We start from the raw sequence: 17,435 nt of genomic DNA on the forward strand, positions 1-17,435 counted from the left end.
TTGCGACTGCCGAATACTTCATAGGAAGACGTAAATGTGCCAAAGCGCTTTACTCCTGTTTCTCTGAAATCCTCTGTGGATTTGCTAATACTGCAAAAAATGATAATGTTTTTAATCAGGGTCATGCATCCTTTTAGAATTTAGGAGAGATTGCATTAGGTCGAATGTGTGCGATAATAGGGTCATTCACAGAACAGAATTTTTACACTAACTAAAGCATAACATAACCGTCAAATTCAAAGAAGCAAAAATGCAGAAGCTATAAAAGAAAGCCAGAAATATTCAATATCGTGTAACAAACGTTCTCTCTGTGGCTTAAGAAATGGCTTTATGTTTCAGTCAGCATCCTGCCGGAGACGATAAACCAAGGGCAAGCAAAGGTAGAAGAAGCTGGAGATAAAAGCAAGAGAAGAAAGAAGTGCTGTGCTGTAGATATCTCCTCCACAGGAACCTGTACACTTGATGCACGCTCATCTTTATCTCTGCAGCGCTCGATATCCTGTCATCAAGACTCCATGATGTTCTACTCAATGTGATGAGGATGAACTGCACTCACACGATTTCCATGTAGACCATAAATTCAAAGCAGATGGGAAATTTTTGTGAACATCAAGGTCTTTTTGCTGTCTCTAAAGTCAATCAAGACCATAAAACAACGACTTTATCTTTAAAAAATGAAATGCAAAGTTTGTGATAACGAAACATCCGCCTTCCTCTGGTTACTGATCAACGTTTTATTGTCCTCTGTCACAGAGAAGTCTTGACACCTGCTTCTCAAGTTCACAGAAGATATTCTCAGAACTTGCAGTGGCTTGATAAATGTTTTTAAAACATCATTCTGAAATAACGTTTTCACAACGTTACAAAAATGTTAGAACGACGTCCCTAGAATATTTTTTTGTGTAGCTGGGCCTGAAGTCCTGGTGACCGTTTGGATTATTTATTCCTGAAAATAGCCGTTAGATAAAATGGTGAGGACCCCATAATGGGATTTTTTTTAAAGACACAAATTGTGTAATATAGTTTCAGAATTTTTCTTTTTAGGTTCTTCTGAATGTACATCGTTCATACGAATACAAGCTGGAAGATTCACAAATATCTAACTGAACGTCAAACAAGCGTTATCGCGATCCATTATTATCAAGGAGGTGGCTTTTAAGTACATTAGCCTGGAAAGCGGGGAGAGCCCAACCCTTGACCAGATCAATGCTTTTTGAGATCAGTGAAAACAGAACACAGCTGACCGTCACTCCGGAGGGCACTGACCTCTGGATGATCACTACAACATTATCACAAAGCCTGATGATGCTTTAAGCTGGCGCCTCATTTTGAGTTTCTCTCTTGAGAACACTACACTGAATATGAGATGAGATGCAGTGAGGTTTTGGTTGTTGGAAAACATGTCAAATCGAAATAATAGTGAATTTAGGAACAAAATACTCAAAATACTTGAACTGGTCTGTTTTTGATGTTTTATGAAAGGCCAATAAGGAAGCTTAATTTATTTGAGCTTGTTGGCTTAGCACAGCAGCGATTTGTTGTTATTTTCCACAATTTTAGTTTCAATGCATTTTAGGAGTCATGAATGTTTCTTGACACCGGGAAATATTAATCCCATCTGTCTTTTCCGTGTGAATGTTTATCTGTCAACATGATGCCACATTGAGCGCTTTGGCTCATTTCTGCCTTCTGTCACGGCCATATTGCAGAGGGCAAAACTGCCCTAAAAACACATACTAGTGAATGTGGAGCTTCAGTAAATCTTGATAAAAAGCACAATATCATTCATATTTCTATGCCGTTACAGTATAACAGTAATTATTTGAAAAGATAATTCATTCTCTTATTAAAGTGATGTCTCTTCTGTACAGTAAAAGTCTTGTTATGCCCGTCTGAAGGTTCGTATTATTACACATTTGGTTTTGTGTTCTTATAGTGTGTATGTAGGCCACTAGGAAATTTACAATAAGACATATCACCATTTCTCCAGGATGTACTTTACTGTCATGACGTTAATGCACTAAATATCTTTAGGCGGTTCGGGTTTCTACTGATAAAATTCAAAAACATTAGCTCATAAAATTAGATAAGATAAAAGATGAACAATGCAGCTTCATCTCGAGTTAACTTTATCAGGGTAAACACGCAGCATCAAGGTCACACACCAGGAACATACGAGAGAAGATATCAATGAGAAACAATGGAAGAATCTGTTTGTTACTGTAGGTGTGTGTTCATCTGGACTGTGTAAATATTTGCTCATCTGCAATACATCTCTACGTTTGTCAATATGTTTTTCAAATATGATATTATGATTATACTAGTGTTGTCTTCCTTAATTTAGTTTGTGTATGTGTCGCATTTATACTCAGGATACAAAGTGCAGTGAAATATAGGTCTGGTCATCTTATTTTTTTTAATCCTTTCATCACCCACATGTAATTCCAAAGCTGTATGGCTTTCTTTCTGTATCACAATATCTTTACAAAAGATGATATTCTGAAGAACGGTGGTAACTAAACAACATTGAACCCCGTTGACCACATGAGGGTGAATAAATGACAGATTTTTGATTTGTGTGTGAACTGTTCCTTTAACTTCTGTTTGATGTAAGTAGTTCATATGAATGACTTGTGAAAAAGCACCCAGTTTTGATGTAGCTTCCCCAAGATTTATATCCGCGATCATTTCAATTGCAATGTCACGAATGCTCATGAATAACGGACATCGAGACATAATACTGCGTTGAATTTCTCAGTGAGGCATGTGACAGTCTGTCTCGTGTGTGCTGTATAGATCTCCTCTGAAGACGAGAGGCTGAGGACACCCAGTTTTCCATGCACCAAACCGCCGCGGAGACATCCGCCTCCAGTGCATGCCGCCAGGTCTCCCGTTCCAACCTTCGCTCTGACATAAATCTGATCTGTCCATCGTAAAAATAGACCGAAGGAAGTCAGGGAAGTCCTTGTTTACCTCAGAACCTTCTGAAGATCTCCACTTTACAATTTTCCCCAAAAAATTACAATTCCATGTATGCTCTATTTCGTCGCAGAAAAATCTTGGTGAAGAAGAACGACATTTGTCTGACTGGGAATTGCTACTTTTGGCTGAACCGTCTCTTTAATTGGATGAATTGAGGTCATCACCGATTGGTGATGGTTTATCTCCGCGTTTAATGCCCGGATCAAATCTGAGAGGCCAATCACCTCTGTGCCCGGAGACAGAAGCAGTGCTGTTACCAAGGTTACAAGAACAGTGTTTCAGAACGAAAACAGCCGTTTGCATGCGTAGTTTTGGCGTTGTCTGCGAGCGCAGAGCGTCATTAATAACCGCAGAAGGCCTGTCATTGGTGTGCTAGGCATGATGAGAAAGCGGTGAGGTGAGGGGGTGAACGCTGCTGCCCGTGAACCAATGTACCCTCCATGAAGAAAAGGTCCTCAGCGGAGCACATAAATAAAACCATGATACAATATTCTGCCTATTATTATGTATGTGAAATAGTTTGTGTTGTTCCCTTAACCAGTGGTTCTCAAACTGGGGCCCCAAGATGGATCCAGATTTGGTGGAATTTTATGAAATATAGAAATTTTATAATATATCATTTTTATCCAACATTAAAAAAACAAGAACACCAAAAAAGTGTTCTGCCTTTTTTCATGCGATTGCTGATATGCCGATGGTGTTAAATTAATCCAATATCGGTGGCCGATACATCGGTGCATCCCTAAAATATATAAATGTATATAATACAAATATTGTTATATTTTGTTAACCGGGCTGTAGTTGTTTATTTTTTTCCGAACAGGATATCCAGGCTGACGCAGCAACAGGCTCAACCAATGAGATGATCTGAGTTTCTATTTGTAATGAATACATCATTTTGTAAAGTGGTGCAAAAATGACACCTCATACCTTTTAATGTTGGCGCATGTCTTCTTTATGCATTTCTTTAGATGTTTTATGAGTAAAATTAGCAACCAATGCGATAGGGTCCTATAGGGTAAAATGCTGAAGGTATCCTTACGCAGTGTTGCAGATGATTTCAGTATAAAACCCAAACACAAACACATGTAGGGTCATTCTGTATTACTTAGTTATGTAAAGGCAGTGGCACACTAAAAATACGAGCGGAATGAGAGTCCCACAGCTGAGAGATCATTTCTCTTGTAGATACTGTATGCACATGACAGCAAGATTGCTGAACTCAACTTTACACAGTAGAGACGTACAAAACACCGGTCAAGTGATGAAATATAAACCAATGTTGTCCGTTGTCTTTTATAAAATGGCTTGCAGAACGGTGAGGTTATAGTATGAGTTATTAATCAATAAGATCGGTGAAATGCTCACGGATGTCAATAACAATCCTGCGGTTCTCTCCTTACATTCTTTTCCTCATTTTGCATTGAAATGTTTAAAAATCCTCAAGCAAGAAACACAATGAGAATGATTTCCATTGTGTGCATTGAAAATGTCCATATGTACAAATGAACTTGTTTGACCTAATGGAAATAGCATTTTCAACACTTTAGGAGAATAAGAAGGAACGTGTGGACAGACAGCATGAGAATCGGGGTGAGATGAGTGTGAGGTGGTCACAGCAAAAGCTAATTGCGCCGTAATGAAACGAAGTTAAGTTTGTGAAAGTCATTACGAGAGGCTGCCGGCGGATCACTGGGTCAAACAATCACATTTCATCAGTTCACAAGACAGACGTGGAAAGCAGAAGCGGGGTCACTTTCTCAAATCGCTCTTTTAAAGGGTTTTCTTGTCTGCAAACAATTCCAAATGACATTTATTTTCTCGACTATGTTTGGTTACTGACAATATCTTCTTTGTGTTCATCAGTACAAAGAAATGTATACGGGGTTTGGAACAACATGAGGGTGAGAAAACGTGTGAAACGGGCGACAAGTTGCAGAGAGAAATGAAACAATTAACAAGCAGTTTAATCTTCAATACTGTTTAGAAGCAGCGCATAATGGAGGAAGACTGACCTAATGTTCCTCTATTTTATAAATCACATCATTTCACTGTTATATTACATAAAACGCATTTTATAACGGATCTCAATTTTAAGCAACATCAACAGCAGATAGCTTGTGAATTGATACTATAATAGTAAATGTAACTATGTACCACATTATGATGTGACAAGATAAATGTAATTTGATGAACCATAAAGAAATTTGCGACCTTTGCCTTTATTATTGCTTTGATATATCTGTAATATTTCTACATTTGATTATGCAAACTACTTTAAAATGTACATTTTCACAATAGATATTTTTATAGTTTTTCATGACCTCATAAAAACAACTGATCAATGTATGATTTTAATCTTTCATCGGTGACTTTCTTTCTTCTGCAACACAAAAGAAGATATTTTGAAAAACCAAACAACACTGAGCCATACAGACGTCCAGTGTGCACAAGAGACACGTAGAAAAAGCGTCATCTTTTGTTTTTATACAGAAGAAAGAGTCCCGTACAGTTTTACAACCACATGAAGGCGAACAAACGCTGACCGGATTTCTGTTTCTGGGCGAACTGTCCCTTTAACGGAACAACTTTTCTCAACGTGTGATGTTGATAAACAGACACAGAATGAATGTCATTCCAACCCCTTCTTTCATACGCCCAATCACCAGCTCTCATATAAAATGGGTGTGGTCTGTCGTGTCAATCCTCCTCCAGGTCTCGGTGACCTGTGCAGTTCTCTAATGCATCCCAAGGAAAACCTTATTCTGATCCATCCCACAGCACATGAATCACTGCGGCACTGTGCCAGTCACCTTGATAGAGTCCCCGACACGCTAGACACCCGAGCTGTGAAAAATACAGCAAATCATTTATAATGTCGATAAAAACAAGCATCATATCCTCCTCTCTATATATAAGGAGACAGACCTTCATCATTTGTGTCTCAGGTTCTGGTTTAGTGCATGAAGGTCATCACCACATTCAAGCCTGTTAATGAGTCTAATGGAAGATCAGGCCAATGGATTAAATCCTGCGTTGTGTTATAAATCAAGAAAACATTGAAGACGTTGTTATTTACGGGGAAAAGAAATAAAAGGATATATTTAACTCTTTAAACGTCTAGCAAGTTAATTGAGGGAATGCAAAATGCAACACACTGATCAAATGAACACTTTTGAATAAAAGCAGATGTAAGATGCTGCATAATGGTTTATTGATCTTCTGCTCTTTCTTTGCGCATCATTTGTGTCATTGAGAAAAGCGAATCAAGAGTAAGACCCCATGAATGCAACTGTGAAGTTTCCACCCCTTCCCTGCTCCATGGGAAAAGAAATCCATTGCTATTTTGGGTTTTCCACGTCATCTCTTTCAACTTGGCCCCCAAGTCCGGCCGCCCATTGAATGTCCATTTGAAGCTTTTCAGACACTTGCACATAATAGCTGTTAAGGTTCGGACTGTTCGCGAAATTACGTCATCGGGTGAAAATGAATCAAGACCTCGCGATGTTGCGCTCGGGTAACTTTGGCGGCGGCGTGAAACGTTTTAACTTCGTGGAGAAAAACAAGAACAAAGACATGGCTGAGCTGTAGACCACGTTGCGCGTGTTTAAACGCAGCTGCGTGCGGTGCGCGCTCTCGTGCTAATTCTAATGAAGTAGTTTTCCTAGAGAGCCCGCGGAGGGCGAAAGAAAAGAGAGGGAGGGCGTCGCTGCTTAAAATGCTGTGAATGTGACAGCCGGCCGTCCAGACCGCCAGCCTCAGCTCGGGGAGGGAATGAGGAGAGACCTCCGCGAGGAAGTGACGCGACGCGCGCCGCTCCACAAGTGCCGCTCGGACCCTTTTGCGCGGAAACGCAACGCCCCTGCGAGGGTGCAAACATGACCGTCGTGCCCGGGGACAACCTGGACGAGACCGTGGCGCTCTCCCGGGATGTTTACGACCCCGAGCGCGCCGATCAGGAGTGCTGCGAGCGGGTGGTCATCAACATCTCCGGGCTGCGGTTCGAGACGCAGCTGAAAACCCTGGCGCAGTTCCCGTCCACGCTGCTGGGCGACCCCAGGAAACGAATGCGCTTCTTCGATCCGCTGAGGAACGAGTATTTCTTCGACAGAAACCGACCCAGCTTCGATGCCATCCTGTACTACTATCAGTCCGGAGGGCGGTTACGCAGACCCGTCAACGTGCCCGTGGACATCTTTATGGAGGAGATTAAGTTCTACGAGCTGGGAGAGGAGGTCGTTGAGCTTTTTAAGGAGGACGAGGGCTTCATCAAAGAGGAGGAGAGACCGCTGCCCGAGAACGAGTTTCAGAGACAGGTCTGGCTGTTGTTCGAGTACCCGGAGAGCTCCGGACCCGCCAGGGGCATCGCGATAGTGTCCGTGCTCGTCATTCTTATCTCCATCGTCATCTTTTGCCTGGAGACTTTACCGGAGTTCAGAGAAGACGGGAAAACGCACGACGAGCACCTGTCGGTGAACGGAACCGCGAGTGTAAAGAAGCCGAACCCTTTCACGGACCCGTTTTTCATCGTGGAGACCCTGTGCATCATTTGGTTCTCCTTTGAATTGTTGGTGAGGTTCCTCGCGTGCCCGAGCAAGCCCGCCTTTTTCAAGAACATCATGAACACCATCGACATCGTGGCGATCATCCCCTACTTCATAACACTGGGTCTGGAGCTGGCCGAGCACCAGGGCAACGGGCAGCAGGCCATGTCCCTGGCCATCCTGAGGGTCATCCGCCTGGTGCGGGTGTTCCGCATCTTCAAGCTCTCCAGGCACTCCAAGGGTCTCCAGATCCTGGGCAAGACCCTGCAGGCGAGCATGCGGGAGCTCGGGCTCCTCATCTTCTTTCTGTTCATCGGGGTCATCTTGTTCTCCAGCGCCGTCTACTTCGCCGAGACGGACGACCCCGAATCGGGGTTCAGCAGCATCCCCGAAGCTTTCTGGTGGGCCGTGGTTTCCATGACGACCGTGGGCTACGGAGACATGTGCCCGGTCACCATCGGGGGCAAAATCGTGGGCTCGTTGTGCGCCATCGCGGGCGTGCTGACCATCGCGCTCCCGGTGCCCGTCATCGTGTCCAATTTCAATTACTTTTATCACAGAGAGACCGAGCACGAGGAGCAGCTACAGTACACGCACGTGACGTGCGGCCAACAGCAGCAGCAGCAGCCCGCGTTTGGCGACAGCAAACAGTCGCTCTCCAAATCGGACTGTCTGGACTCAGAGGACGGAGACTCGGCCAAGTACACCAACTGCAGTCCCCGTAAAGCCTACACGGGCAAACTGAGTGACGTGTGAACGCACCCGAAGAGATGCGCTTGTCTCCGCGCGCGCGTCCTCGCCGTTGCGCGTCTCTGGCCGCACCGGGCGGATATCTGTGAGGGACACTTCATTTGATAACAGTGCGATTCTTTTCTCATCTGTCTTTCGTTGTTGTTGTGTTTGGCCATACGTAGGACGCAAAAGTATGATAATAATAATATTATTATAAGGAAGCCCGTGATCCAGCAGTAGCACTTTGATCGTGTACTTCGTCAGTTTAGCCACAAATGCGATCACAAAGTTTCCACGCAATGCGCGTATTTGTAAAGAGATGGACCAATATATTCATATTCTAACTTTCTTATTTTGGAGGACGTTTTTAAAATGCAACGTCATCTAGCCGTAACAGGTCTAACGTTTACAATTCGACACGTGCGCATATTCAGAAAAAAAACAACAGCATTGTGATCGTTCAGAACATGTTGAGTTTTCATTGCAAAGGTCATTGCATCTTAACATTGACTTGCTAAAGGAGTCCATACGCGAACGTTAATATGATCAACAGATGTGTGGAGATCGGATCGAATGAGTGAATCTGCGGGCCGCACACTTTAATAGTCCGTCTCTGGATATGAAGTCGTTTCGAAGTCTAGTAGCCCCACCTAGTGACCGTCGACGGAAAGCGTCTCCTTCAGGAGGAAAGTGTGTTTCCATGGCAACCTTGACGGGTCTAGCCCATTGACTGTTCCCATGAAAACATGGTTGCTTTGTAAAGAAGATACGTTCGTGACTTAAACATAGATGGACATATTTGACAGGCCAAAGGAAACATTATTAGTCAAATTCATCACAGACGATAACATGTCATAATGTACATACAAAAACAACAATGCCCACGCCCGCCAGAATGCATTTTCACCCAAACCTTGAAAAGAAATGGATTATATCGTCATAGCTAATTTGAGGCTACGTCACTTGCTTTTGCATAATGAACATTATGGCGGATAATGGTCTTACTTCTCTGCTCCTTTAGATGGATTTAAGTACAAGAGCAAGAAGAATCAGGCAATGTGAGGTATGTTACACCGCACATCCATTGAGACAAAACATGACTGCTTGTGAGTTTGATGTTTCGTATTCTAAACACTAGAGGGAAGTGTGTGCGTGTTTATATCACATTTCCAGGGCTTTTCTATTCCACGTCTGAAGGTCGAGAGGAGAGTTCAGGGTTATTATAGTTTACTAAACTGAGGCCGTTTCTCGCTCTGCATGTACGTCATCATCAACGTCACCGATCCCAATACTCAGGAACACAAGCACACCGACGTGTTTTTAAAGGGATAGTTCACCAATTTACTCACCGTCTTGTCCTTTCAATGACTAGAGAGTGAGTAAATTAATTTTCATTTTTGGGTGAACTATCCCTTTAATATCAAGGATTTATTGAATGCAGATTTGCACGTACCGAACCCGCTTGAAGTCCCAGAAGTCATTGCGGTAGGTCCTTCCGAGTTTGTTCTTCAGAGAATGCCGCACATGACCGGTCTTCACGAGAACACAAGTTTGTCCAAAACGTATTAAAGCCGTGATATAATTTGAATAACTTATTTCAGTTTTTTTGCAAAAGTAACATATATGTTGCGTAAAGTTTAAGGTATATCACTAAAATGATAAGCAAATGAAAAAAAATACATTAAAACAAAAATTATAAAAAATAAATGCTAATTCCAAATATTAATAAAACCATTAAACTCGATCTCTAAAACTTCATGTCAGCAAATTTCTAAATCTTTATCTAAATCAGTCTTGTACACAAAATGTATTTATTTGTGCGACCACATTCGTTTCCTCCCCTAAAAGCTAGTCATTGATTCAACGATTTTTGAAAAGGATCACTTGGGCTGAATAAAGTCAGTCAATAAGAGGTCAGAACAAATGTGAACTCATTGTTTAAAAAGCATCTCAGGGTGAGACGTCAAGAAGCCGCTTGAGAAAAAGAGAACATTCAGTTTCTACACGAACGGCATGAGAAAATATAACCGTCGGGATTTATTCAAAACTCTTTTTAGAGGTTTTGTACTCATAGCATAGTTTGTGAAGTTTTAAAGGGATACTTCACCCAAGACTGAAAATTCTGTCATCGTTTACTCGCCTTCCAGTTGTACAAATCTGTATACATGTCTTTGTTCTGACGAACACAGAGAAAGATATTTGGAAGAATGTGCATAACCAGACAGATCTTGGCCACCACTGATGATCATAGTAGGAAAAATGACTTGTGTGTGTTTTTGCTCTTCTGACCACAAAAGAAGATATTTTGAAGAATTACTAAACATAATGTGAGATAATTTGCTGGTCTCAGGCAGGCAGATGTGAATGTAAATAAAAATGAATGTTTGAAACTACTTTATTTATAAAGAATACAGTAACGTACGGTGAGTGGGTCCACCGCACCTGTCGCGGCGGTCCGGTTACGCTGGGGTATTTCCCGACCCACTTCCACTCTTGCTGTGTTACTTTGTATGCATGTACAACATGTTTTATGAGGGAACGCTTGTCTGGTCGCACGGAAGAGAACACACACGGTTTACTACACGGGCACATTCAACAGACTGGAATAGGAAGGATTGTTTTGACTGTAGCTAGTTACTCAAATCTGATACCAACAGAAAACAATGTTTTGTTAAAGAAATGTTTTGACAAATGGGGATCTCCCTCCCTGCGATATGGCACACACTGAATCACAGGCGTCATATTAAGTTTTCCAAAGGTTATGTTATTTCAGGCTGCGGTCACTTTCACAATCCAGAATCCTTCAGCACTTGAAGTTCATGTGACATGAATGCACCTCCTGATGAGCCAGGAGCACTGGACTCTTAATGCTCCGTCTGAGGGTCTGAATGCGCACTGACAGGCGCAGGTTTTCCCTGCTTGAAAACATGGAGACGAGAGCACAATAACAGTGTCAGTAATACAGTTTAGTCATGTGTTTCAGCACACAGGTGTCCGGTAGGTCACGTTGACTTTGAAACAGCTTCTGATGGTTTATCTCTTCAACAGTCCGGTTTGAAATCGCTCCAAACTATCAAAATAAGCGATTCATTCTGCCCTGCAGTATTCTTTGTAAATATTTTACGAGTTGGCTAATTCAGTCTGTATGATCCCATTGGTGCGTTTTGGTACGATTTGCTTTCACGATTGCAATTAATGTTTTTTGGGATGTGAGAAACTATCTTGTACAATAATTGCACTTTCTTGTGTATAAACATACATACAAGCCAATGGGGGAGGTGTGTTTTTTCTAGATGTGAGACACAATAACGTTTGCATTCTTTCAACAAATTTCAAAGATGTTCTACGTAATGTACAAAAACATCCGGTATCTACTTGTTGAGAGATGGAAACATTATTGTGCTTTTATAAAAAAACCTGCAGCTCCCCCATTCACTTGTATGTGTTCAAAGGGAAGTCTTGCCCTTCTCAATATGGCGGCACCACTTTTGCCAGTTAATTTATAACTGGCAAAAGCACTCAATTTAGCATCCGAATGTCTGATGTTGATGATCTTTCTTTAAAATGTTAAGTACAGACACACTCAGATTTTCAGTATTTACTGTTTTCCTTCTGATTTTATTACAAATAAAATAAATAGTAATTTTAAATACATTTTTACTAATACATTTGAGAACAATGGTTACAAAATTCCAAATAAAACATTGATATCAGTTAATACAATCCAGAATCCTTCAGTACTTGAAGTTCATGTGACAAGAATGCACCTCCTGATGATGGATTATGTCATTTTGTGATGACTGTGATGCATTGTTTTATTTGACAGAAAACACCAAAACCTTCAAATTTGGACCAGTTTTCCACAGTTGCATTGCAATAGTTCTGTCTCCCAGCGCATGCATAAATGCTGTACTATTTCAGATCTATAACAGCACCCCTTACTGTATAAGAGTTAAAAAATCAGCTTGAAAAACTCATCAAGTCTTGTCATGAATAACGGAAAACGAGAGAAGAAAGCAATACAAGGTTAACAATTTACCTTGAACAAGGCAGTGGATCAGCGAAACATGATCACGTATTAATAAACAAACAAAATTATTCGCAAATCATGTTCAGATCTCAGATCAGCCTTATTTCATATAGTCGGTTGCAGTTGTTATGTGTCTGTTTGGTATTAGTTTCACGTCTTTTATTTTGAAGTTGAGTTTTGTAGTCCTTGTCCATGGGCTTTGTAGTTTATTGTGTTATCCCCCCAATTGGGTTTTGACTAGAAGGGATACATCTACCTCTGCTGGGCATGCGCACTTCAATACCGCATCATTTTGTCACGCTGAAAACAGTTGATTAATACTTTTTTATTATTGTAAGGTTATGTTTAGGGTTGGGGTATGTGAGGTTTTAGCTAATGTCATTTATTATTATTATATGGCGAGATTTTGTACCACTTCCGGCCCTAGCTGTATCCCTTCTAGCAACAACGGCCTCATTGTGTCCAGGTCTCACTACACTTCATTGGTTCCTACGTCACATTTCCGTCGTCTTTTGTATAATTTTCTCAGCCCAAGTCATTCTGCTTGTTGGCGAGTTTAATGCATATTAATACTTTGTTTAGAATGAGGAAAAGAAGATCGGATAGGGAAAGTTTGGCTTCGTGTGGATGTGCCCATAGTCAGATCAAGTCTTTGTTTTGTCTTCCACTTTTAATAAATTGCACATGCAGTCAAATGTAAGAAGGTCAAAAAGTTGTTTTGAAACGCGAGAGCGGTTGGTATCCTGTTTTTCTTTAGTTTTTGGCAATGATGTCTATACATTGTGCATCACAAATGTGTTCTCTTCTGATTTATAGGTACTGTATATGAACGGGACTTCTCCGGATCTCCATGGCGATCTTTGACGTGAGAGAATCTTGAACTATTCGTCTACATCATATTGGAAAAAAGCTACGCCTTCACATCTACAAAAGCCTCATTTTAAGGAGCATTCCCTTTTTTTTTATTGGGGGAGTTGTTCAATGCCTCCAGTGAGATTGACAAAGGGATGGTTTTGTCAAAAACACCTGGACAACGTGGAAGTACAGGAAGCGCAAAGATGATTTTTAGCATGTCGAGGTTGAAAATGATTTACTTGAAATCACGGATAACACGCAAAAGCAATGCTTCAAATGCTTCCCCGTGTTTATTTGCCCCAAAACATGCTGGCGAAGTGTTTATGTGTCTTTAGACCAGCAAACTATGTCATGTTTAAACATTACATATCATATGCTATACCAAAACATATGTCATGTGTGAAGTTGGGCATGGCATACATTTTGATTTTTAATACTATTTACATTTATTTCATTTGTCTTGCCAACAAACTCGGAAGTTCATGAAATCGTATAAAATGGGAAAAATGACAATGTACAAATATCAACAAAGACAAAATGACATGATTGTTTCGGTAAACATTGTTAAATATCTATTTTTTTAAAGTATCATATATGTTTTATAAAAGAAGGTAATGAACTGCTTAAAGGTTATTTTTCTATATTTTTGAATATTTGCTAAATGGTTTTCATTCGTCTCTTTCACTTGGTTTATTTTAGCTACAGTGAAATGAATTGCAGAGATTGTTAATTCTGTCATAATCGCAGCACTTTTCTTCCTGAGATCATTTATGCGGCGCAAACACATGTTCAAGCGCAAAGGTTTGTGTGTTTCTTTGTTTACTCTTTCATACAGTTTTAGAAGGCTTTATCGCCCATTGCCGTAAGCAACTACCTCACTGTTCTGATTGGCTGCTTTGCTGTCTGTTTACTTCGCTGTGTTGAGTTACATTACTTATTTCTGAAAACAGCATGTGCAAACGTCAGGATTCGTCAAGCTGGGAAATGTAAGCAGGGCATAATTCGATTCCATCAAAACTGTACCATAGGGTTGTGAAGCTGAAACAATTAATGATCATGGCAGTATTTGAACATACATTTATCCATTTGTGTTTAACTGAAATCATTTTAGGGATGGCATTGGATAACTTTCATATTTGAAAATCCGTTAAAACGTCAAATTGATTAATTTGATTACTCTGGAAAGGAACAGTAATGGGAGCATTGTGAAGTCCCAAATCATTTATGTTTTCCAAACCAGTTCATTCGGACAATTCACTTGCATCTTCATGCAAAACATTTCCACAAATTCCTGCCAAAAAACCTATTAAATGTTGTTTATTATGTCAACGAAACACCCAGCTCTAAAACAAACTCAGTTCTTCCTTTCGTTAATGATCTGTTTTTTTCATCGCCATCAATCCCACAATCCACCTTGAGAGCGTGATGCTTGCATAGAAATTGACTAGAAACGCTCGCTCGCAATGCACAAGTGGGAATCACTTCTACATTGGAAAAGCCCACACCTTTTCTCAATCTGTCTGAAGTTATGGTTACAGAACGTAAGGAGAATTCGCATTCGTCATTTTTTACGTTAAAAATTGACATTGTAACAATGCAAAGTTTAACTTTGGGCCCAAATGTGAAGTGACGTCCAAAGTTGATTCTATGTCACTTGAGTCGACACAAGGTTACGGCGAAGTTACGTACAAACGCTTCGTTAATTAACCTTAACCGATCTACCATAATCTACATTTTGGTTAAAACCTGAATACTGTAACATGCAAATATTTCCTTAGGCAGCTACCATACTCATCGCTAGTTTTGTATGAATTGTACCACCAATTACATTGCTTTTGAACGTTTAAAGTTCGCATTGCTGACCTGCTTTTACATTTTGAACTAAAGTGATTCTACTACGCTTGGCACGTGTAAATGTTTTACAAACCGGGACTGGATTATCATTTATAGAAGATGTGTTAGGCTACAAATGCCCCAGGATGGCCCTTACACAGACAGTCGACAGATATTTTCATTTAGATACGAGCCTCCCACATTCACATCATTCCCCGTGTGATTTCATACACATCACATTGTATCGCCGTCGGCTGTGTGCTGCATGTATACTCACACACATGTATTTACACTGTTGCCTGTTAAGAGAATTATGCAATGAGGGCGTCGAGCATCTGTGTGCGTTTGCATTTCTGACATGCTCATGTGTGTGTTTAAAGCAGGGAAAGTCATTCTCATGCCCATATATCTATGAAAACCGCTGTGATTTGACGGGCGAACCGTTGCACACCTCTCTACGATTAGTTATCAATAGCAATAACGCATGATAAATCGTATGAATCCAAAATATCACTGTTGCTTTGCACATGATGTCAAAGATGGTTGTGTACATACAGTATGTTTCTTTGATAGTGCCTTATATCCAATGTCATATCATAATGTAAGAAAGGTATGCGTTCACGGTTATATATGTTGAATTATAATTGATTTGATAATGAATGTAACACATCTGAAATCTTTCTTGGGCTGTGATGTTCCTCATGTGTGCGATTGTGAATGATTTGATCTCAGCGTATCAATTATTCAGCAGTGGCAGTTCAAAGACGTCTACAGTTTGGCACGGACCCTACAATAACCCTGTCATAAATAATTCAAGCATCATTCAAGGCACTCTGAACGATAAATCGGAGACATGGGGCCCTATCGTGCACCCGGCGCACCGCGGTGCAAGTGTTTTTGCTAGTTTCCGCTGAATTCCGCCGTGTGAATAGCAGATCCGCCATGGGGCGAGCACAACTGGCTCTTAAAGGAAATGGCAGATGACACTCTGATTGGATTATTGCACGTTACGCCCAAAAACACCCATCAACCCGGACAACCCGTTTAGACCATGCGCTCAGGCATGCCGCCCGTTTCCCGCCATTAAACTAGCAAAAGTGGATTCGGACACGCCCTGAGTGCACCAGCGCCGTGCGCTTTAAACCATGTGCTTACATCGTGAAAATAAGGCCCATGGTCCCAAATGAGTAGATGATAACATTATGTTAATGCCGTACTATAAACGACAACTATGAATAGAAGAAATGACATATCAACTCATGTTAACATATGCACCTTTTAATTTGAAGAATGTGGTGGCATACAGCATGTTGAAATAATATTAGCAAAGATTAATAAATGCCGTAAAAGTATTGTTCATTGTTTAGTCATTACCTTATATGTTAGCATTATTTAACGCAAGCACCCATAACGCAAGTGTGAACCCATTTAACAGAACCAGATTATTATCCAGATTAGCAATAATTGATTTAGCAGTATGTTCGTAAAATTTCGTGTATTTTCGTTTGATCTGCCTCAGTGACAGTTACGCTTAGATCCATGCGTCCTTTATTCTTGTGCGTTTTTTGTACGTCTGACTCACTCTGTGACTGCATGTATGTGTGTGTACTGTTTGTATGTGTCTAGTTCAGCAGTAGCGCACATCTGAAGAGCACTCTGTAATGTTAGCTATGTACAAACATGTCTAATACTGTACGTCTAGTATGGTCTGTATGAGTAGTTCCTGTAGTAAATATTGTCGTATTTTTTCTGCTACTGTAAGAATCATCAGTCACGATTTACACGAGTTTGAATCAGGTTGACGAATTAAATGTTTTGTTCAGAGGATAGAAATGTATGACGTACTGTAATTTTGCAAAAGATGTTGTTATAGAGAATATGTATATTTCAGGTTGTATCTGTGTGTGTGTGTGTGTGTATATATATATATATATATATATATATATATATATATATATACATATGTGAAACATAAACGTACATTCAGAATGTATGCAATAAAATCCCTTTGAATACAACTTGTGTCTAATCTGAAAAAAATATGTTATTAAAACATACAACATTATCAGTTTTATCTGCAATGCTGATGTTTTCAACCCATAAAAAATAATCATTCACTCAACACAATTATGAAACCTATTCAGCAGACCTTGTTGAAAAGCTTTTGGTAGCGGGGGTCCGCGGGAGGTGGGGAAGGCGGCCTAATTCTTGGATCCAGAACTTGACGAAACCTGCCAACTTGGAGATCAGAAAGCCGAAAAAAACAAGAATAGGAAACAAACAGATACCAAAACTGTGTGGCGAACAAGTAGACGTCACTTTTGCGTGACATGAGAAAATATATTCATACATTTATGAATTCATATACAGTATGTAGTGTGTAGAAAATGAGTATGCACGTAGTGACTGATGTTGTCTTGATGCACTTGAAAATAATCTCGCTGGAATTCATTTAACTA

General features: G+C 40.5%; 2 protein-coding genes across 2 annotated transcripts in view; both read left to right on the forward strand.

The window, feature by feature from the left end:
* LOC306893362 (histone H2B-like) overlaps positions 1–17,435 on the forward strand; it is a 265,067-nt gene that overhangs the window by 200,950 nt on the left and 46,682 nt on the right. The window lies entirely within an intron of this gene.
* Positions 6,413–15,654, forward strand: LOC306893321 (shaker-related potassium channel tsha2-like). The gene is made up of 2 exons (XM_079455101.1): positions 6,413–9,321; positions 13,105–15,654. Exon 1 carries the CDS (start codon positions 6,861–6,863, stop codon positions 8,280–8,282), a length of 1,422 nt encoding a protein of 473 aa, XP_079311227.1. The 5' UTR covers positions 6,413–6,860; the 3' UTR covers positions 8,283–9,321; positions 13,105–15,654.

This window comes from Barbatula barbatula, assembly GCF_947034865.1.
Source record: "Barbatula barbatula genome assembly, chromosome: 4".
NCBI lineage: Eukaryota > Metazoa > Chordata > Actinopteri > Cypriniformes > Nemacheilidae > Barbatula > Barbatula barbatula.